Source organism: Dermacentor variabilis, chromosome 4, assembly GCF_050947875.1.
Source record: "Dermacentor variabilis isolate Ectoservices chromosome 4, ASM5094787v1, whole genome shotgun sequence".
NCBI classification, from domain to species: domain Eukaryota; kingdom Metazoa; phylum Arthropoda; class Arachnida; order Ixodida; family Ixodidae; genus Dermacentor; species Dermacentor variabilis.
Genome location: NC_134571.1, coordinates 32,167,794 through 32,189,678, shown reverse-complemented (window position 1 = coordinate 32,189,678; position 21,885 = coordinate 32,167,794). Strand labels below are relative to the sequence as shown.

At 48.5% G+C, this 21,885-nt stretch overlaps 2 protein-coding genes across 2 annotated transcripts; one reads left to right on the top strand and one right to left on the bottom strand.

Annotated features, from left to right (window-relative positions):
• Window positions 1-2,333: 2,333 nt before the first annotated feature.
• On the bottom strand, window positions 2,334-21,096 carry LOC142578891 (uncharacterized). The gene is made up of 3 exons (XM_075688562.1): window positions 20,956-21,096; window positions 20,821-20,891; window positions 2,334-2,599 (listed from the first exon to the last, which is right to left on the bottom strand). The coding sequence occupies exons 1-3, from the start codon at window positions 21,051-21,053 to the stop codon at window positions 2,373-2,375; spliced, it is 396 nt and encodes a 131-aa protein (XP_075544677.1). The 5' UTR covers window positions 21,054-21,096; the 3' UTR covers window positions 2,334-2,372.
• LOC142578890 (Fanconi anemia group E protein-like) lies at window positions 17,878-21,708 on the top strand. The gene is made up of 8 exons (XM_075688561.1): window positions 17,878-18,300; window positions 18,397-18,495; window positions 18,601-18,744; window positions 19,677-19,803; window positions 19,919-19,994; window positions 21,092-21,164; window positions 21,230-21,352; window positions 21,483-21,708. The coding sequence occupies exons 1-8, from the start codon at window positions 17,968-17,970 to the stop codon at window positions 21,582-21,584; spliced, it is 1,077 nt and encodes a 358-aa protein (XP_075544676.1). The 5' UTR covers window positions 17,878-17,967; the 3' UTR covers window positions 21,585-21,708.
• Window positions 21,709-21,885: the final 177 nt, after the last annotated feature.

Here is a 21,885-nt window from a genome sequence, read left to right as displayed (position 1 = left end):
TATATGCACAGTCGTTCGTTATCACGAGCTCTCCCTCAAGTTTTACTGCAACCCGTTCTATTTCACAATACTGAACTATTTTAGCGAGAAAACGGTCAGCTGAAGAGCTCAAAATTAATTCGAGTTAGAAACAAAACAAAGTCCAACAAGCCAAGTTGTATTCATTGTAGGCGGAGCATTGCGTATCCCGTTACAGCGCGAGACACTGCAATCCTTGTTGTCTAATTGATTATCACGTCAGGTGAAACAGCTGTTGCTCTTTTTTTTTCCTTTGTTATTTTAGGAACGTTGAAAAAGCAAGAAACGACGCCTCAACGACAAAAGGAAATGCGACGTTTCGCCGACTGCGGGAATTTGGCGTGCGCCATTATGGCGTTCTTGACTTCCACCCGACAAACTTAACCGAGGAACGATATGTGCAGACTGTGCTTCATCTCTTTGCGGTATGTTGCGGTACTATAAGCTCTCTTCTCTATTGCAGAGAGACGCGCCTATAAAAATTTACTCAGCCTGATTTTATTATTACCCTCGTTTGTCCCATTTGGTGCATGTAGAAGCTCAGGAAGATGCATGACAGTCACGTTCCCAAAGGCAGGGACTTCAAGCCGTACTTCGCTGTGGGCGTAACCTACGTGAAGCATGCCGACAACAAAGTATACACAGCCATCGAGAGGGCTGCAAGGTACGATCACCACGCCTTGTGTTCCTTTCGGATGCAGTGCATCGTGTATGACCGTTGACACTACATAGGCGCACTTATTACTACATTCCAAACAGCACGTGCATGCCTAAATGCATAGAATTACCTTCACTGTGATCCCAGATAGCAGTATAAGCATCTCATATTCGTAGAAACGTCCACATCAGTACAAACAAGTTTTTACATGAATTGTTGTCTCGGTGCTCACGACTGAAGTGTTCAACTAGAAATGTTGCCCATAAACGGAAGTGTTTATACCAAATGAATTCCGAAAGATCAAAATACAAAATCACTAATGCACGCCATTTTCTTCCACACCGTTCACCTCATGCACAGCATGAATCAAATATCGCCATACCTTCACTAAGATGGGTGTCACGCGAGTTGTCTGACAAATGTCTTTATCACTCCTCAATGTGGTGCTACTGATTGAAAGTTACCTCTGCACAAGGAGCGATAACATGCCAAATCGACAGTCGTTACACCCCAGAAGCGTTGTTTTGATATAACGTTTACCACATATGTAGTCCAAAAATTACGTATAACTTAAATACAAATACATTTATCTCTGAATAGGATAACCATGAGAACTCCCGTTCCGCCGACCCGCTGTACAGGAACATCACGGCCAATAAAGAGGTTGAAGGAATTCATAGTGAAATATTTTGCGCGCACAATTGACAAGGACACAGTGAAGGGGTACACACGAGCGCTCGGGTGTCCCCCTTCACTGTGTCCTTGTCAATTGTGCGAGCAAAATATTTCACAATGATTTCGTAGCAACTCGCGCAATTATCAGTTCTGCTGAGGTTGAAGGAATGCTCAGAAATGGTCGGGACGAGCTAGCCGGTGTTCGGACCTGGGACTACTTCACAGTGTCGCCCAACGCGGAGTCCCGGATAGCTAAGGAAGGAATGACGCTGCATGGTGCCGGTTACACAGCAACTGAAAATCTTGAGTGCGGAATTATAACTGTAACAATGGTTCGCAGAAGCACGATTGATATACCTTCTCGCGCGGAGTGTATCCACTGCCGCAGGAAAGGGGTTTGCACTTTGCCTCTCGAATCGAGGCTTGAACTTCTGTTTGCAACAAGCAGCAGTACTCGGCGCGTCTATTGTGCCACCAAAGGTGTACTGATACTTCTACGCTCTGCACAACGTGCGGCAGCACAGGTTCAAGCCTGCGTCTGTCTGCGTCTTCGCGCCGTTCATGCGAAGCGCACTGCTCTCATTGACGTTCGCAGCAAGGGGGCAATACAGCTGGTCATCCTGCGCATGCACCTCGGAAACAGAGACGAGGCTATCCGGGGAGAGTGCCTTATTACGGGATCCACGGTCTGGGGCAAGCCCGTCGCCGAACACCACCCGAGCATGGCAAGCGGACCCTTTACATTCTTAATTCCCAAAGCCGCTCAGGCGTAAAGGCGCTAGTCAAGCCGCATGAAAACTTTATGTTCAGTTTTCAACACAGGACCGCGCATGTTGTAAGGCGATACCGGCGTGGGTGCGCCACATGCGCAGGTATATCGGCTATGTATACGAGTTATGTAACCGGCAGGATTATTGTATAGTAGGACGGTGTAACGAATCGCAATAGCCAACGCAACATGTCACCGCGATACGCTTGCACGTCTTTCTTTGTCTTTTGTGACTATTGTCCTTTGTAACTCTCATAACAATGTTTGCACTGGTCTTGTATAGGAAAGCACGTTGCAGTACTTACGGCAACGGAGGTCGTCCTTTGGCGAGTCCGCGAGGCTGCTCGTGTCGGTGTCGCTGGCCGGTCGGTGGTACACGTCCCTGAAGGGAGGCAACCACAAGGACGCATATGCCATCGGAGCAAAATGCAAGCCTTTCGAGTTTGGTACCGGCCTGGAAGAACTCGGCTCCCGCGTCACTGTAAGAGCAACACGTTTCGTCGCGCAACTCTCGCATTTTAACGTGACGCTGCACCCGTGTAGATAAGAAGGCAAGTGATCGATAAAATAATCTACAGGCTTATGCACAGGTGTATCCTGGCACGACACACATGTACTCGTAAACCCCAAGTTGCATTATTTCCTTGGGTATATCGCGCAAGTAATAATCAAGCCTTTGTAGCGCGATGTGTAGCGCAACTGTGACTGACCTTTATTGCATGTTCTCTTCAATCCCGTAGTGAGTTTTGTTGGGTGTTTTAATGTTTTTTGCGCACAGTTGTTCCAATAAACCAGTTTAGTGTACAGCTAATCCTAATGCACTGGGTGGAACTCAGCGGATTACCGTATTACCGTATGTGGCCAGTCGCGCTTCCGTACGTTAGTGTGGAAGTGCATAGAAAAGCGTGCACGCGTTACCCTTTACTTGAAGCATATATCCGCCTGTCTATGACCGCAGTGCCTGTTCCTTTGCATGTGCGTGCACGTGATCCCAGAGGCAGTTAGTTCTATTACATGGCCGGATCGAACAACCTCTAAAGGTCTACGAGAGAAGCTTTACAGATGCGAAGGTTTCGAAAGTACGCCGCTGTCTTCACGCAGGCTTGCACCGAGCAGCACTACGCGGCCCACGTGGCGAGGGAGGAGCGGCGTGAGGTGATGAGCACCTACGAGGGGAGCGCAGGGCTGGCCTTCGTGTTCGATAGCGAGCTGACGCTGTACGCGAAGGCGAGTGTTCGTTCCGTTCACGTTTCCGCTGTTTCCATCTCGTCCACTGCATTTATATACTTCCTGGCCCTTATGACCGTGAAGCAAAGGATCGAGGCAGGAATCACATCATCAAATATGTTATGGGAGTGATGGCGGTCGTGCATGTTATAATATTCTCACATGTATGTACGAGAATGCATCTTGTTTACTGGCAGTGCACCCAGGTTTCCGACAGCGCGTCCTGCCTTTTCAGAGCAGACCATCTTATTCGAGGATGTCCGCTAAACGGTTGAAACGAAACGATGCCCAGAACATTTGTCCTTTGAGATTTTTAACACGAATCGAATATATGCTTACACTTCGAATCGAAGAGTTCGATTCGAAAATATGATATACGATTGCTTCAAATATTACGTCATGGCGGAACGCACGGGATCACTGCGATTATTAAGCTGGCCAGCAAAAAGAAAAAGAAAGTGGCAGTGATAAATAATATTGGCATCTCATCATGTAGCGCCAAAACAACCTAAACTTTCTTTCCCCAATGGAAAACACCATACTAAGAAACACCATCACCATAATTATGAAACTGCGCAATTGTGGAACTGCACTTGTCAGTGCAAAGTACTCGGTGCCGAAGTGCAGTATAGCGCCATATATGACCCACCTTTCAGCTAAGAGCGTCAAACAGCACAGCTGTCGTAAAATTCTAAAGAGCTCGCGATGTTAACAGTGCTCGCTCTCGTATACTTCCGAAAACCGCATTTTTCAGGCCTGCTGACAAGTTATGTATACATGCAGGTGTGCAAGGCGCGAAACGCCCTGAAGGAGGCCCGGCCCATCGGGCTGGCCGTGTTTGACGCAGAGTTCGACGACTGGTCCAACACTTGCACAAGCTGGAACAAGTTCGGCAACTACACACTCATGCGCACCGCACGCAAGACGGTGGACGCCATTGGGGTGCACAAGGCCACGCACGTGCTGGATTGCGCCACGTTGCCAAAGTAAATGATCGCACAGGTTCCTCCTCCCACTCAATAAATTGACCATCAGGCCCGTTTGAAAGGCGAGGCCTACAGAGTTAGCAGAAAACGGCCGTCCAAGACTCAGCAAAGTGTACAATGGACGGCCGAGATTATGTAGGAATTACATTCCAATGCCATTCCTTTTGGCGCTTTGCGCAGTGGTCAGAGTGGCGCACTGCCCGCGTCATCACCAGGATCGGCCAGTCGTGAACAGGGGGTGACAATAAAGGAATAGCATCGAGAGAAAGGAATCCTCACATTCAGGGACGTAAGCAAGGGGAGAACTAGGGGATTCTGACACCTCCCCTATCCCCCGCCCTTTATTATCGCTGCGGCGATATAGCGTTTAGAACAACTATACGTCAAAACACACATTGTCTATACTATTACATCTCAGCGATCTGGTAGACTCACACACAAAAATAAGTGAAAATCTTAAAATGGCCGCCACTGTACCACCAACCCTCACCCAATCCCACCGCTTCGAAAATAATTCTTGAGTACGGCCCTGCTTATATTACATCGGCAGAGCTACGTATCCTTTGGAAGCTGGAGAGCATGACGTCATGGAGATGCGGCCCCGCTTAAATCCGTGCTGGGGAAAAATTTAGACAGGCATAGCGGGCGTAGCTATGTACCACTGGGTATGTGACCCTGCATTCGGCCGTTGGGCAGGTGCCACTGCGCAAGTTTATAACATCGAGTTCGTAAATATTGTTGCTAAAAGCGACAAACGGCGAAGAGCAGTATCAACGTCTCGTTTATAGGACCACCGGCGGATGCACTATGGAGCACTGAGTTATAAAGTGCCATATCCTACACCCCAAAGACAATGAAAGTCATGCTTTGCTTCATATTTCCCACCCCTCTTCCTGAAGACACATGATCAGGCGCCGCGCCTGTTTATGACGCAGTGCTGGCACACAGTCCATGCTCACAAGCTTGCGCAAAAGTTACGTACGTACGCCATCTTCTGATTTCCGCAAAAACGACAATGGAAGGTTTGTCAATGTCATCTCGTACCCCTGCAAGTTATTGTTAAGCAGTCCGTAACCCAGTTAAAAAATTTCGTCGTGTCTCGCCATTTCGCCCATTTGTACCACAGCGGTGGGGAAATGGTAGATCCTCCGCCTCATATGCCGTAGGTACTGGGCTCGAATCCTGGTGCCGCCGAAAGCCCGCCGGTTTTTATAATGGGAAGAGGTGTACCACGACCTTGCGCACGGTTGTTTATATGGGTTCTCGAAAGGAGAGCCTAGAGAGATTTGCGAGTGTCTCTGGCCGCCCCTTGTCCTTGCCACATCTTTGGTGAAATAGTGGAGCATCCGCCGCTGCTGTGGAAGGCAGACGGGTGCTACCGCCGGGTATACCTACCGGTAAAATAGGTACAAACTCGCTCCCGGCTTGGTGCTCGGCCACTACGGAAGTTCCAAACGCTTGAAAGAACACCCACCCATTGTGAAGTTGGCGGCATATGGGACTACCAGACTCATTTGCTGATAAGGCCAGACAGGAAGCCTGAAAGTTTGAAAGAGCGTTTAGTTGCGACTTTGCCACGCAGGTAGCGTCATCGCGAAAGCCACTCCACGATCCACCGTAGACACTGCAAGCCAGTGTGTCGAACCGGAGCGCGGCTGAGCCAAACCGTTACTTTTCCGTCATCTAGGAACCGAACCAGGTTCGGAACTGTGCTTGCGCGTCTTGCTTCAGCAGAGACCTCAGCTGTACGCAGTCGGCTGATCGACAGTTGAAATCCAACTACTCACGAGAAAAGCATAGCGTTGAAACATGTGGAGTTATTTTCCGGTGCTGCTTGGCATCACGTGTGACGCGACAATGCTTCATGTGACAATGACGGTGAAAGAAGGAGGGGAGGAAGGCCCTCCATTGGATCTACAGACCGATACATACGTAAAAGGAGTGAATTTTTTTTACATATTTAGAACTCGTTTTCAGTGTGGCGTAAGGCTGCTCTAATTGGCATAGGTACGGAGTGATACCAGGCCATCGGTTTGGTTGATATAACTGCGAAAAGACAACTAAGCCAGAAGGTACGTAAACCTCGGTGGCTGATTTTTTGGTGCAGTGCACCATAAACATAAAACAATTTATCTGCATCAGCTATAGACCGTTTCATCGGGCGAGGAGGATAGGGCGCGCGGAGAGCCTTTCCTCCTCTCTGGCTTGGGCGATCTGGCGCGGCGCTGCTTGCTGTCGCGTGCTGCGGAACGATTTCGAGTTGTTTTAGATGGTACTTTGTGAAATTTACGCCATGTCCGTTCATATAAGGTCGTCAGGGAAGCCTTTCGGTGCATCGGTAACTACAGTAGGCGGAAATATCACTTGGGGGCGCAAAAATGTGACGCGTTTTATCAGCCGCGGTGTACGCACATTATCAGTCGCGGTGTGTGTATGTGTTGTGAATTATTTTGCTTGTATCGGTTTTAATTCAACAAAGGAAAGTGGTGTCTCTGTATTAGCAGCATGAAATGGTAAATCTGCTCACTATCTGATCGCTTGGCGTATAGGGAGTAAAACATAAAGCATAAGAGCGCATGCTCGTGAACGGCCCCCAACCTAAGGCAACTAAGAAACATCTAAGCGGCAGGCGCTATCAAAGATTTCTGATGCACCGGCATCGTTCTCGCGCATTTCAAGGCTAGTAGGCTTCAAATTACCATATGTCTACGCTAGCCTTCCTGCATGAGGCCGATGGCGCTGCTCAACACAGCGATTACTGCGTTCGGTGAACCAACACGATACATAAGTAAGCTGTCCGCTTCGGCATTGCCTTTTTGGCCTGCATACAGCCATAATATATGAGAGGGATCGCATAAAAAGAATGCGATGCCTCTTGTTGAGGACAAAATTTCCGTAATACGTGTGAGTGCGTCGTAGAGAACGGAACGAACGCAACCGAAAAAAAAAATTCGGTTGTCATCCTCTTTCTCGAAAAAGCAAGATAAAACGGGCTAACGCCGCAGTAGGACCTCGCATAGTCACGCCGCACAACGTTTATAAATATACAACCGCTGATGCCATATACTTGAACCATGCGGTATATAGAACAAAGATATATGTAATCCAGCACATACCACTGCTTAGGACGCTCGCGCAGTTCGTAAACAGTCCCTTTGCTGGACAAGCTTAATTCAGACTGTAAGGTATGCTGCTATTACTTGCCAAAACTATTTTATTCTGGGGCGGAAACCTCATCCATCGAACCAAGTATAGTCACGCAATGTAACCTGCAGCGAACAGTTTGAACGCTTGTCAAAGTATAACAGCACAACTCCTATCGTAGCAGAACGGTACCCACGCTGTTACGATCGTCGCTTACGTTTCATGGCTCCTAAACCGCATCTTAGAAATAGAGGATAATACTGCAATATACCCGCCGTGGTTGCTCAGTGGCTATGGTGTTGGGCTGCTGAGCACGAGGTCGCGGGATCGAATCCCGGCCACGGCGGCCGCATTTCGATGGGGGCGAAATGCGAAAACACCCGTGTGCTTAGATTTAGGTGCACGTTAAAGAACCCCAGGTGGTCAAAATTTCCGGAGTCCTCCACTACGGCGTGCCTCATAATCAGAAAGTGGTTTTGGCACGTAAAACCCCAAATATTATTATAATACTGCAATAAGGTCACATTAGTGATTGGAACATTCAGAAATACACAACTGAGCTCCGAGGCCGATTGTAGGCTCAACTATGCGCGCACACGTCGCGCTGCGTGTTCCGTCCACCTCAACGCCAGCAGAAATTGCGGCCATGACGCCTTAAACCACTTCAGCACGTCTCACAGAACCGTTTACCACTTAGAAAACTCGCGTCATACAAAACAGGCCCCACGACCGCGAAAACAAACGCCAGAACCTACCGCCGAGCGTATACCCGCCAAGCAAAACATCGCTTTCACCCAAGCCAGTATGGCGCTGCTCATAGGCGGCGCCACTGCGTTCACAAAATGGCGGCGCCTACGAAAAAACGGTCTATACAGCAAGCTAAAATATTGCGTAAAATCTCGTAATGTAAAAGGCGCGTTAATTCAAACACGAAAAAAACACGTTACCTTCCAAGTATCAGCCCTTTGAAATGTTGCGGCAGCAGCATCGGCGTCGCACGAGAGATGACGTAGACGCTCGCGTCTACACGAGGCACGAGCGGCTGGCACGCTCCGGCATGGACTAGCGTTCCGAAGGAGATTCTTAAAAGAATGCTACGCTAAGAGATCGAGTGTCGGTTCTTCCTCTCCTGCGAGAGAGAGAGAGAGAGAGAAAACATTTATTTATCATCAGTTTGGGCGACTTCCTCGCAGGGTGGAGCCCTTAGTTCAGGGCCCCATTGGCTCGCGCCACTCCGCGTGCCCGCCGGATCAGCCGTCGCTGCTCTTGCGGGTCTGAGCTGGTCAGCGCAGTCTCCCAGGAGGAAGGTGAAGGTGAAGGAATAGGGGAGTATCCCGGAGGGTGTGGGCACTCCCAGGTGCAATGATATACTGTGGGTTTTGCTCTACAATAGGGACAGTATGAGGGATAGTGGGTGGGGTGGAAGAGGTGAAGATAAAAGAGGCAGGGAAATGAATTAGGTTGAAGCTGTCACCACGCGACGGCATTTTCTCGATTAAGGGAATTATGTGGTGGAGGGAAGTGTCTCCTGGTGTCTCTGTAATATTGTAGAGTTTCAGTGTAGTTCAGTGGTTCTGTCGGTGCGTCGTCTGGGTTGGCCAGCTCTTCCAATGGTAAAGTCTCGGACTCCTGCGAGAGTCCGAGACTTTACCGGTCTACGTGGTCGCTCGTCGCCACAGTTTGGTGACCCGGACGTGATACTGCCATACGCTCCAGTGGTAGAGACGACCATGGACCAGACCAACGCTACGAGAGCTCAAGGCCAGAACCCTTCCGAAGAACGCGGTGGACCCTCCTGTTCCGCCATCGCTGTCCGCCTCCCGCAGTACTGGGACAAGCATCCTTCGGCGTGGTCTCTTCAGGCCGAAGCGCAATTTCAAGTCGCTGGTATCCGCTCTCAAGCCTCGAAGTTCCATTACGCCGTCGCAGCGCTCTCGCCCGCCGCCATTGACGAGGTAGCAGATTTGTTGAACTCCCCATTGTCTGCCGCCGCCTATGACGATCCGCTGAAGAACTCGGCGACCGACGCCCTAGTCAACTTCTTCGCCGACGGAGCCAGCTGCTCGGAAACAACGCGAGATCCATCGACGACACGCTGTTGCGCGAATTGTTTTTGCAACGACTCCCCGCTAACGTGCACATGGTCCTGGCGACAGCCTCTGCCATGGACCTTACCGGACTTGCCGTTTTGGCCGACAAAGTCATGGAAGTAGCCACCGCAAACATCGCAGCCACGTCACCGTCTGCGGGTGATAATACAACCGCTCTGCAAACTCTTCCCTGCTCTTCCGCAGTGCAATCTCCGCTCGACTCCTTGTGTGAGCGCCTGGAACGCACCATCTGTGGAGCGGAACATCGCCACACATCTCGTCGCCCACGCAGCCGTAGTTCCAGCAGATCAAGACGCACGGGCACCCGCAATGAAACCTCAACTACAACACCTGGCGTTTGCTACTACCACCGCCGTTTTGGAAACGACGCTCGTCACTGTCGGCGTCCCTGCGCTTGGCAGAGAAACAGGCCGGCCGACCTCTAACGGCGACGAGTGGTCTGGCCCAGCACACAAGTCGCCTTTTCTACGTGACGGACAGAGTTACGGGACAACGATTCTTAGTCGACACAGGTGCTGACGTCAGCATTCTTCCCGCAAAGCACTCCGATCGAAAAGCGACACCTGTCTCGTTTTTGCAAGCCGTCAACGGCACCAGGATTCCAGTTTTCTCGTCACGCTCCGTCATGCTAAACCTTGGCCTTCGACGAGCGTTCCGCTGGATTTTCCTGGTTGCAGACGTGTGTCGTGCAGTCATTGGAGCAGACTTCTTGCATAACTTCGGACTCCTTGTGGACATCCAACGACGCCGTCTCATCGACTCCGTGACCCAGCTATCCGTTCCCGGCGTCCCATAATCAGGCACATCGCCCATAGCGCCTATTTCTGCCATGTTGGACGAACCTTTCGCCGCGCTCCTACGCGAGTTTCCCACTTTGACGCGCCTGCTGGACTGGACGCAACCGCTGCAACATGACGTGTGCCATCACATCGTCACCTCCGGCCCACCGGTCTATTTCCGACCCTGGCGTTTGTCACCGGAGAAACTCAAGATCGCTCGCGCAAAGTTCGAACACGTGCTGCAACTTGGCATCATCCGCCCTTCCTACAGTAACTGGGCCTCACCACTTCACATGGTGCCTAAGAAGACGGGAGACTGGCGCCCATGCGGCGATTACCGGGCACTAAACAACGTCACAGTTCCTGATCGCTACCCTCTACCGAACATTCAGGACTTCACGGTAGCGTTGCACGGTGCGACGATCTTTTCTAAGATAGATCTCGTTCGCGCCTACCATCAGCTACCGGTCGCTGAAGAAGACATTCCCAAGACCTCTATCACCACACCCTTCGGTCTTTTCGAATTTCTCCGCATGCCTTTCGGTTTACGGAACGCGGGCCAATCCTTTCAGCGTTTCATCGATTCCGTCACCCGAGGTTTGCCTTTCGTTTTTGCATACATTGACGACCTTCTCGTCGCAAGCTCTTCGGCAGAAGGACATCTTCACCACTTGCGGTTGTTGTTTTCACGCCTTCCCAGTAAAGGAATTGTCATCAACGCCGCCAAGAGTGAATTCGGTCAACCTGAACTCGAGTTCCTCGGTCATATCGTCGACGCTAACGGCATTCGAACACTGCCGCAAGATTCGCGTCATCGAAAACCTTCCCCAACCGACTACACTCACCAAGCTTCGCCAATTTCTCGGATTCGTCAATTTCTACCGCCGATTCATTCCCGAGTGCGCACGCTTATGGCTCCGCTAGACGCTCTCCTGGTAAACAAACGCAAACAAGTGCTTCAGTGGACTGAAGAGGCCACCGACGCTTTCACAAGAGTCAAGTCCGCCCTCGCCGACGCCACGCTGCTTAGACACCCAAAGCCAGACGCACCCACTGCCATCATGACCGACGCTTCAAACACCGCCGTTGGTGCCGTTCTGCAGCAATTCATCGACAATGCGTGGCATCCACTCGCTTTTTTCTCTAAGAAACTGAAGCCTGCGCAGTCCCGCTACAGCGTGTTCGGCCGTGAATTACTCGCTGTTTACCTGGCTATCAAGTATTTTCGCCATTTCCTCGAAGGCCGTGCGTCCACTGTCTTGACTGACCACAAGCCCCTTGTACACGCAACGAATCGTTCGGCGTCCTGTTACTCGCCCCGCGAGATTCGACACCTTTCCTACATCTCCGAGTTTACAACAACGTTCCGCCACATCAAAGGCACCGACAACGTTCCAGCTGACGTTCTGAGTCGTGTCAATGTCGTTTCCACTTTGACATCGGAACCTTTCATCATCGAGGCCGACTTACTCGCCAGTCAACAGAGTGACGACACTGAACTTCGTACACTCCGGAATTCGTCAACGTCCCTGAAATTGGAAGACGTCGTTGTGACCCCATATGGTACGTCCGTCGGCTGCGACACTTCTAACGACACACCTAGACCATACGTTCCAGCATACCTTCGCAGACGTCCATTCGAAACCGTGCACAACCTGTCGCACCCTGGCATACGCGCGACACAGAAGCTTCTTTCCAGTCGTTTTGTTTGGCCTCGGCTAAACACGCAAGTTCGCGATTGGGTTCGCTGCTGTTTGTCGTGTTAACGTTCGAAGATCCAGCGTCACCCCATTCCGCCTGGCAAGTCTTTTCTTCCACCGGATGCTCGTTTTGACACCGTACACCTGGACCTCGTCGGCCCTCTCCCACCTTCGAAAGGCTACTGCTACATACTGACATGCATCGACGGTGGCCAGAAGCTACACCTATATCTGACATCTCAGCGCCCACTGTTTCAGCAGCTTTCGTGTCTACGTGGATCGCAAGGTTCGGCTGCCCATCCACAATAATCACAGATCGCGGTCGGCAGTTTGACTCAGCACTCTTCAACGAGCTACTCAAACTACTCGGAACGACACGTCTTCGCACAACTGCTTACCACCCGCAGTCCAATGGACTAGTTGAACGTTTTCACCGGCATCTCAAGGCCTCCCTTATGGCACATGAATCGCCGGAGAAGTGGGTCCTGCATTTGCCCCTCGCCTTACTTGGCATCAGAGCCGCACTCAATAGCGACCTAGGTTGCTCCTTTGCTGAGCTAGTTTACGGCACTCACCTACGCCTTCCGTGCGATTTCTTTGTCGCCACCCCCAAAACGCCTATGCCATCACCTGCCGAATACGTTGCCGAACTGCAAGCCTTCTTCAGCCAGATACGCCCCGTGCCTACACGTTCACAAGAAGCAAGGTCCCCGTACGTTTCTCCCGCACTCACCTCTGCTACCCACGTTTTCGTGCGTAACTGCGCCGTGCGGAAGCCTTTGCAACCACACTACTCCGGGCCATATTGTGTTCTAGAGCGTCGTCCGCCGACGTTTGTTGTGAATGTCAAAGTGGCTCCACCAGTATGCGACGCGACCCTGTTACATCCATCGCCGCCAGCTGCGCACGTGACACCCAAGACCAACGCCGACACGCCGCGTCACGTGGACTTTCCATCGTTCGTCGAACTTTCCTTCTCTCTAGGGGGGGGAGCCCTCTGTAGCGGCAGCAGCATCGGCGTCGCACGAGAGATGACGTAGCCGCTCGCGTCTACACGAGGCACGAGCGGCTGGCACGCTCCGGCACGGGCTAGCGTTCCGAAGGAGATTATTAAAAAGAATGCTACGCTAAGAGATGGAGTGTCCGTTCTTCCTCTCCTGCGAGAGTCCGAGACTTTGCCGGTCTACGTGGTCGCTCGTCGCCACAGAAATAACGGAACTTGCATGGGTGCGTCGTTACAACTTGGTTGCAGGCTGTACCGAACAGAACGTTCTTTGTAAGGGCAACTGCTGTCACACAGGCCGAATCTTAATGTACTAATCCCTCACTGGTGCCTCAACCTCAACGGGCGAGGTACACGCAGGTGTAATTATAAGGCAGCTTACATGTGCAACTAGATGGAATTAAATGTGTTTTCGAGGCACTGCGCACTGTGGCCTTTGAAACCAAATCGCAGTAATCTTCCGCGTCTTGGTTCACATTGCGTTCAATTGCTCGTGTATGTACGTTTAAAAATATCGTTTCACAAGCTTCCATATCAACCAATGTGGTCGCTTCAAAGCACTCCCAATTAGTCAAAATAAATTGGTTCCACCTCTTCTTCCAATGCTGGGAAAACCCTTGAAAGTCAGCTTCTGTTAAGATCTTCAGCACTGGTGTTGTTTGCTTTTGAATTTTCCGCCTTCAGATTCGGACAATTCCGCGTTGGAAGCACCACTTCACACATGGAGAACAAAAACGATGCGGCAGCACCCATCTTACGAAGGCTGTCGACGGTAATGCGTTAGTATTGAATTAATATAACCGCACAACCTATTGTCACCGTCGAAACGAGTTACGTATGAGGAGTGTACTGCAACGACGCTTCTCTTTCGCGCTTCCCTAAGAACACCCGGCGCCATCTAGCGCCGCCACCGCGAAGCCTGCGCGTGGTTTCCGAAGTGTATGGCGCAGCGGTGCGTGTGAACGCTGAGAAACGCGTCATGCAACAACTGGGTTCCTTTCTCGCGCTTTTGATGATGATGATGATGATGATGATGATGATGATGAGGATGAGGATGATTTTATGGCATCCCCTTTGAAACGAGGTGGTGACAAATAGTCACCTAGCCTGCCTGATTTTATCAGGTATGCTATACATGTTTTTTATCGCGCTTATTTGTATACATCTCCTTAATCTTTTTTTTTCTTCGAAATCTACCTTGTTCCGCTAGCTATGACTGTAAAAGATCCGGTCGTATCAATCTCTTCCCTGCTTTCTTTCAGCAATACTCTAAACGTCTCTTGCTTACGTCGACTACCGACCGGTTGACGCTTCCGTCAACTTTAGGCCCATGCAGTTCTGGAAGCTAGGTGTACGTTACCTACGGTTTTCACTGGGTGAATCCCTTCGCATTCCATTAAGATGTGCTGAGTGGTCTCCGGATTTCTGCTGCGGCATATACATGCTTCACCTACTTCCGAATATTTCTTCCGGTATGTTTTTGACTTGAGGCAACCGGCTCGATCATAAAATAGCAAGGCACTGCCCTTTGTGCTATCTTACAGATTTTCCCTTCTAATTTCTTTCTTCACATTTTTGTAAATATCCATTGTGCATTTTGTTTCCATTCTTTGCATCCAATTAAATCTCCTTGTTTCTCTCACTTTCTTTCTCATGATTCCTGGTTGTCTATTTACCGTTACAATTACCCTGTACTTGGGTGCCAACTTTCTTTACCTCTCCTTCCATTGTGTGTCCACGCTTTCCAAGTACAGACACTTGTCCAATTTAGCTGCCCATTTAGTTTGTTCCATGTTCCTTAGTTTTCCTTCAAAACTAATTTTGCTCTGTGCTTCTCCGACTTCAAAAGAGGCCCAACCCATGTCGCCCTGCACTGTGTCATTTGTGGTTTTACCGTGGGCTCCCAAGGCCTACCGGCCTACGGATTCTTGGTTAACTTCCAATCCCAATAAGATATCCTAATTTAAGCACAGGATGTTACTTTCGAACGTCAGCGCTGGCACCATTTCTCCTTTCCAGATTCCACGCACCACCTCATACATATTGTGGCCCCACAGTGTTCTGGTTTTATTATTGCAGCATTCTGCTTCTCCTTTGTGGTGGGTGCTTGAGTAAGTCTTTCCTTCGTTTATGCATACGCCGAGATATTTATATTGCTTGATTATGGGTATGATTTGCTGTTGAATTGACACCACGTAATTACTCGTCTCTTTATTAAAAATCATAATTCCCGATTTCTCGGTGCTAAACTTGAGGCCTATATTTGTCGCTGCATTGGCACAGATATTCGCATGTGTCTGTAAATCTCTTTTATTGCCTGCTAGTAGCATTGTCACATTCCAGTCCAGGGAGCTTCTGCTGCACCATTTGTCCATTACGCATGTGGAATAAATCAAACCCTAATTGGCTGTTTTCCAGTCGTCTTTCTATAGCCTTAACATAAAGCGTGAGCAAATTTCTTTATGGACACGCTGCGCCATCTAGTGGCGCTGCCGAGAAGTCCGCATGTGGCCTTCGAGACGAGAAGCGTGGCGCGCAAGTGCCTGCGAACGCTGAGAATCGCTCCCTCGCTTGCCGCACTCTCAGTGGCACATGTTCAGTGACCCAAGCTGGCAAGACGGTCATTGAAGCGCGGCACATACCCAGTGCATCCTTGGCGCCGCTCGCTAAATCCTTGGCGTGAAACGCATTCATTCAAAAGCGAGACATACCCCGTGCATCTGTGGCGCATCCTGCAGATGCGCCGAGTTGCTGTCCTTGCTGCGGCCTAAAGCTCATGGCGCGGTGCGAAAATGCGCTCACAGCGAAAGCAAAACATTGTGCGCGGACATGCATGCAGATTGGCAGTCGGTTGCCGTGAACCGGTGCGATGGCTGCACGCATTGAGGCTTCGTTCTGTTATACGCCATTAGGTTATACAGACCACTCTCTATAAGAAGATATATCGCATAGTTTACGCTCAGCGTTTGGCTACCTTTCACGCAAGAAGCCGGTTCGGGAGACTCCATCGCGGCGACCGCGGTTATAGTGGCGTTCACTGTACGTATCCGGTAAAGAGATAGCGTCTAGCTGTAAACGATTCTGTGCTTTCAGTTTGCCCAAGATTATTATATCGACAGCCAAACACTTCCCTCGTTTTGAGAGTACCTACAGAAATGTCCAGGAGGGCTGCCGCGGGGTGTTTTTATTGAGCGCCGTAAGCGAAACCTACGTGGAGCGCGCCGCGTGATCCCTCATACTACGCAAGGGAGGCGCTTCCGACAGATGGAGACTCCGTAACTCCTCGCCGCCAATTTGAGCCCTCCACCCTGCAACATTTCTTCTGGGACATTCCTTGAAGCTCTGGCCACCTCACACATGCGAAGGGTGTTGCCTATTTTGCTCTCAAAACGTGAATAAGACAGAGAAGCATCATCAACGACACAACAAACTATGGCACGCGCCTGGCTCCTATCCCGCGTGTTCTGCGCAAGGCCGCCACCAGTGGCGCGTCCATCGGCACGCACTACGCGTATACCTTTCTAACCTCTGTACTCCTATTATTTCCTTTCTCCGTGTTCCGGCCCCTCTCCTCTATTTTCCTCTCCACCAGGGTCGGTTGCGAGCGCTCGTTGCGGCGGCTGCTCCAAACTTGAAATACGTGCCCCTGCCTCCGAGATTTTAGCGGCATCTGTTGCAATCCCGGAGACAGGACCCGCGGTCTCTCGTCAAGCCATTGGTCGAGCGCACGCCAGCTTAGAAATCGTCACTTCTTCCGCAACAGGAAGTAGGGTCGGCAGCGAGCACCATCTCTCCGCGACTACCCTGAACTACAGGAACCTCCGCTCGAATGGGAAAATTAGCGACGCGGCAGGCACTTAGTAAAGGAAGCATTGTCTTGACACAACCCCCCCCCCCCACCCCCAATTCGAAAAAATTACTGGGTACTGCCCTGACTGTGTCGTACCACAGTCATGATCGACTCAGGTTGATCACGTTCTAGCATTTCTTTGGCTGAGTACAAATGTCATCCTCGTTTTAAAACATAGACCACAACATAGGCATGCAAAACTCCTTTACAATAGGTTGTCTGAATAAACTCTATCACTTTTTGACGTCACACTCCCTGTTTCTCACACTTACTCTCATCCGTATCTATGTAGAACCGAACGATCATCATCATGATCAACCTCTTTTATGTCCACTGCAGGACGAAGGCCTCTCCCTGCGATCTCCAATTACCCCTGTCCTGCGCCAACCGGTTCCAACTAGCGCCCGCGAATTTCCTAATTTCATCGCTCCACCTATAATCTTCTGCCGTCCTTGACTGCGTTTCCCTTCTCTTGGTACCCATTATTCTGTAACCCTAATGGTCGCGCTGTTAACTCTCATTGGCTACAGCCCAGCGAGCCAAGTGAAGCACACAACGTCGATCATAGCCTCTGCCCGACCAATGCCCGACATCACACTTGTCTACACGGCATAGAATGAAGAACCAACTTGTGCAGGTAAAAAAAAATTGTCCTCCTGTATAAAACAGCACCGTCACTTCCACGTTGTGTGTTATCTGCGCGCGCGCGGTTGCGCTGCATCAGCGATGTCCAACAGGTCAACAAGAGCGCCGATATTGTCATCGTCAATTGCACTGTGTTGGAACACGTTTACTTTGCTACACCTTATGTTTTAGATGTTTCCTTCATTACCGTGGTCTAACTTCGGTAATCAACCTGCACTCACAGGAAGCCCCTGCAAAAACGAATAAACGAAACCGAAACCAAATTGATGAAACATGTAATTAGCCATTTATAGTACACGAAAGAGTCGAAGCAAGCCGAAGTAGCAAGGGCGTGTTTACAAGCGCGCTTTCTTTGATCGAAATCCTGTAGTATCGCGAAGTTGTTGGTGCTACAGACAAAATATGTTCCCGCTATACGGCCGCGTCTACGCGGACTGCAATCGCAATTTGGTATTAGAGTTGCTGGAAGAGTTAAAAGCTAAGAAGAAGAATGAACGACCCGATTCGCAACTCCTATGCCTTGAAGAACGTTGCGAACCGCTGTTTCACTTCTTTCCCCGGGAAGCTGAACCGGAGCCATTTGGTGACTTTCTAGACATGGAAATGTCAGAAGCTGAAGAAGACCATGAAGAAATCGTGCCTAGCAATACCCGTGTAACCTACAGACCAGATAGGGATGAACTTGAAGTGTGTGGTGCTCCAGACGATTTGACTGAACTTCCAGAGGAAATACAGGTAACAAAGTTTTACGCTGTCCGACTTTTTGACTGTATTGATCTTGGCCATTTTCATGCGAGGATGTCGACGGTTGATCATTGTTCGATACTGCAGGTGAACATTTCAAAGATTAAGGAGGTCCTACACTCTTGCGATGAAACGGTTGTTAGGACAGCTGACCTGTCCTTCATGGTTTCTGCAAGACCAGAGACGGTACGCAAGAGCATAGCCTATGGCAGGGGCATTCATATTTGGCAGTGTCGTATTATGACGTAGTGTGGACAGTGTTTTTAACGCAGTGACGTTTAATGATTTCAGGTCGCAGCGGTTTGTGATGAACTCGAGACGGACACTATCGCGGATTCAAAGATGCAACTGCTGCTGCGTTCGTTTGCAGAACTGAAATCAGAGATTAGTCTCATCAACGGTGTCGTTTTCGTCAAGTCTGCTCTTTTGCCTAAGGTAAAGCGCTGTCTTGTTTTCAGCTAGAGCAACGCTTAGTAGTGACAGAGCAACGCTTAGTATTCTTGGCGTCCTATTGCAAACATAGGTCATTTTACGTGCCCCTTCACTAACACTAGAGGTGCGCAAATTCGAAATATTGGATACAAATCGAATAGTCTTTGTTATTCAATTCGAGAATTTTCTTTCCGAAACTTGAATAATTGCTTCTCTTCAAAAAACGCACGGGTAGATAACTTCTCAATAATTTCCGCTCATTCAATAAGAATGCCTCTTTTAGGCAGCCTATATACGAATTTGTTGCATGTATTTAAGCAAAGCAAGTTATTATCTGGTCAGTCTCACCATCTTTGGATCCCTTTAAAGAAATGTGCTGTGCTGCAATATCGCAGTTCTCTCAGTTATCGAACACAGCACTATACGTGCATCATGGTAACGTGTGTTCCCAGGCTTCATTACTGTCATTGAAATACAGATGACTGAAATTTGTTTTCAATTTACAAGCTTTTCACTTGACAGGTAATCCTGTTATGCACGGCAGCACATGCATGTGTAAAATAATGCAAATAAGCCTCTCTCTTCTGTTGTTTTACCAGATCGATTCCATGCGAAGCCTATATTTCACTTTGTCTAGAAATTAAAAAATATTCAGTTTGATATTTGGAGATCACTTTCTCAAATATTTTATTCTATTCGGAAATTTCACTGTTCGAACAACTCTACTCATTTCCTAAAAGAGTAGCGCTATGTCGCCCTTACCACAAAACCATGTTTAAGCAATCATTTATAGCATTCATGTAAGTCATTTATTTTCCTCTCAAGATGATTTGCACTTACTATATCAAGAAGTATCAAGTCCTAGTTTGTAATTTCAATGGCTAAGAAGTTCAATATTAGGAACTTACGAAGTGATATACCTGTTTCTTTCTCAGGTTTCTAGCTTGGAAGAAGGCACCACAGCTCGCTCACTTATAGATTCAATCATAGCCTTCGCAAAGGATATGCCACATGTGACAGTTGAAGGCCTTCTAGTCCCATTGGTTTCTGCTGAGAGCATGGGTTAGTCTATGAACATTTTACATATGTACGTACACCTCTCTGTAGTAACCCTGGAACTTGTGTTATCGGTGCTTAACATGAATGCTCCTCCTGACTTTTTTATGATTTCACATAGGCAAGACACAAACTGAACTTGTGCAGACGCTCATCAAGGAGGGGATACCAAAAGACTATGCTGCTGTCTGCTTGAGGTACCTATTATCCATTTATTTGTTGGCCAAAATATTGGTGCTGCGCAAAACTTAGCATGGAAAGTGTTTGGCAAGGAATTTCACTGCTTTGAATCCAAAGAACCCAGTGAAAGTAGATGGTACAGTGCATGTTGTCATTGTTGCGAGTGGCATAACCAGGGAGTGGTTAGTACACAGCCTTCCCAACTCCCCTCCCCCTTTCCGTCCCTGGCGAAGTGGGTGCCCCCCCCCCACTTTCCCCCCTCAAGAAAAAAAAATTTTTTCTGGCTACACCACTGACTGTTGCATATGCGTATGTTTTAAATTTTGGTGCAATTACAGCCTTTTTATTGCAGACATAGGAATAGACAACTTACCAAAATGTAATGAAGTTAGTCATTGAAGGGGCTAATAATAGGCCATAGCCATACAGATAAGGCATTATAGCATGTACAATTGCACGTTAGTGACTCCTGTCTCTTTTATTTTTTAGTTTTTTACCATCAGCTTAAACTCAAACGTGAACAATTCCGAAACTACTCTGATACGTCGTTCCACTTCCAAATTTACCTACATTTGTAACGGTGGCCTAATTCACGCTCAGATACTTACACTTGGAATTACTCTGTTTAGAAACTGGTTACAGAATGATTATATGTCGCACTTCCACGTAAATGCGTGTAACAGGTGTTCTGATCAGTTATTTCCTCTTTCAACTTATGCTGATTGTGCATAACTTTGTGATGTCAGAAATGTGTTATGATGTTGCTTGTTAAATTAAAAGGAAATTTTCACCTCTATTGAATGCACCATTGCTTGAAAATATATTGTGTGAATATCAACCCACCCTTGCTTTGCTCAAAGCCTGATGCAATCCAACATTCTGAAGCACCAAATCTAGCTGTAGGACTGCTGCTGCTAGCGGTGAAGTAAGGACAGTGTTAGAATGCTCAGAATTGACAAATTCAATTATTTCACTTACAGTCTTGTTTGCCCTTCCCCATCAGCTTGTTGTTTACATTGAAGCATTTCAACTGCAGGTGTCATTACTGCAAAAAGATAATGTGGTCTTTGATTCATCTCTTGGTGCACTATGTGACACAAACACCACTTTACAGGAGAATGCTGCAAGAATCAAGGGCCTGCATCGACTCACTTGTTATCTTTGTGCACACAGCAGTCCTCAAACGGGTAAGGACTGTACTGCCTCATGGCTAAGATGCATGTCCAAAAAAACTAACACAATTTTTTTGCAGGGTCCTCTAGAAAGTATGTCCGCAGATTTAGTCAACTGGCTTACTTCTGTCAAGGACGAAAGGAGTACTGACAGCAAGTTTTCAAAGCTGCTTATGGATTTTGTCAGCTTTTATGGCTCACAGGTAACCTCCTCCTTGGTTTTATTGTTTTCGCCACACAGCTTTCTTGTTTCTTTAAAGATGTATTATGTGACATCCTGGAGCTACAGGATGTCCATGATCACTTTTTCATTTATTTCACCTTCCCACACAGATGTCACCTGCTTGTTTGGACAGCGTTGTGAAAGTTGTCAGTGTGAACAGGACACTGCTGAAGAAGCCAATTCAAAACATGCTTAAAAAACTTACCACGTGATACATACCTACAAAAGACCTAGACATCATGATTACAATATCCAGTGCATGAAATTACCCATTATATATGTGTGTACAAAAATGTTCTTGATATATGAATACAATAAAAAAGGTTTATTACATCACTTTCTTTGTTTCCCCTTTCAAATGCATATATTTTTATTATTTAGGCGAGACATGTGCATGGATCCTTATTGTGTCTGTCACTTTTGTATAAAAATAAATAAGAGATGTTTAGAAAGATTAGTTTGGGTGTTTGTAATGTTCTTGGTAAGCAAATTTTTAAATGTGAATGGCAAAAA

Bases quoted from the DNA above. Each gene is read 5' to 3' on its own strand.
- LOC142578891 (XM_075688562.1), bottom strand. From the start codon at position 21,053: ATGAATCAAAGACCACATTATCTTTTTGCAGTAATGACACCTGCAGTT. The intron at 20,892-20,955 runs GTAAGTGAAATA...CTTCACCGCTAG, and splicing joins GGGGAAGGGCAAACAAGACT to CAGCAGCAGTCCTACAGCTA. The intron at 2,600-20,820 runs GTGGGTTGATAT...TTGCTCTTACAG, and splicing joins AGGCTTTGAGCAAAGCAAGG to TGACGCGGGAGCCGAGTTCT.
- LOC142578890 (XM_075688561.1), top strand. From the start codon at position 17,968: ATGTTCCCGCTATACGGCCGCGTCTACGCGGACTGCAATCGCAATTTG. The intron at 18,496-18,600 runs GTACGCAAGAGC...TAATGATTTCAG, and splicing joins TTTCTGCAAGACCAGAGACG to GTCGCAGCGGTTTGTGATGA. The intron at 18,745-19,676 runs GTAAAGCGCTGT...TTTCTTTCTCAG, and splicing joins AGTCTGCTCTTTTGCCTAAG to GTTTCTAGCTTGGAAGAAGG.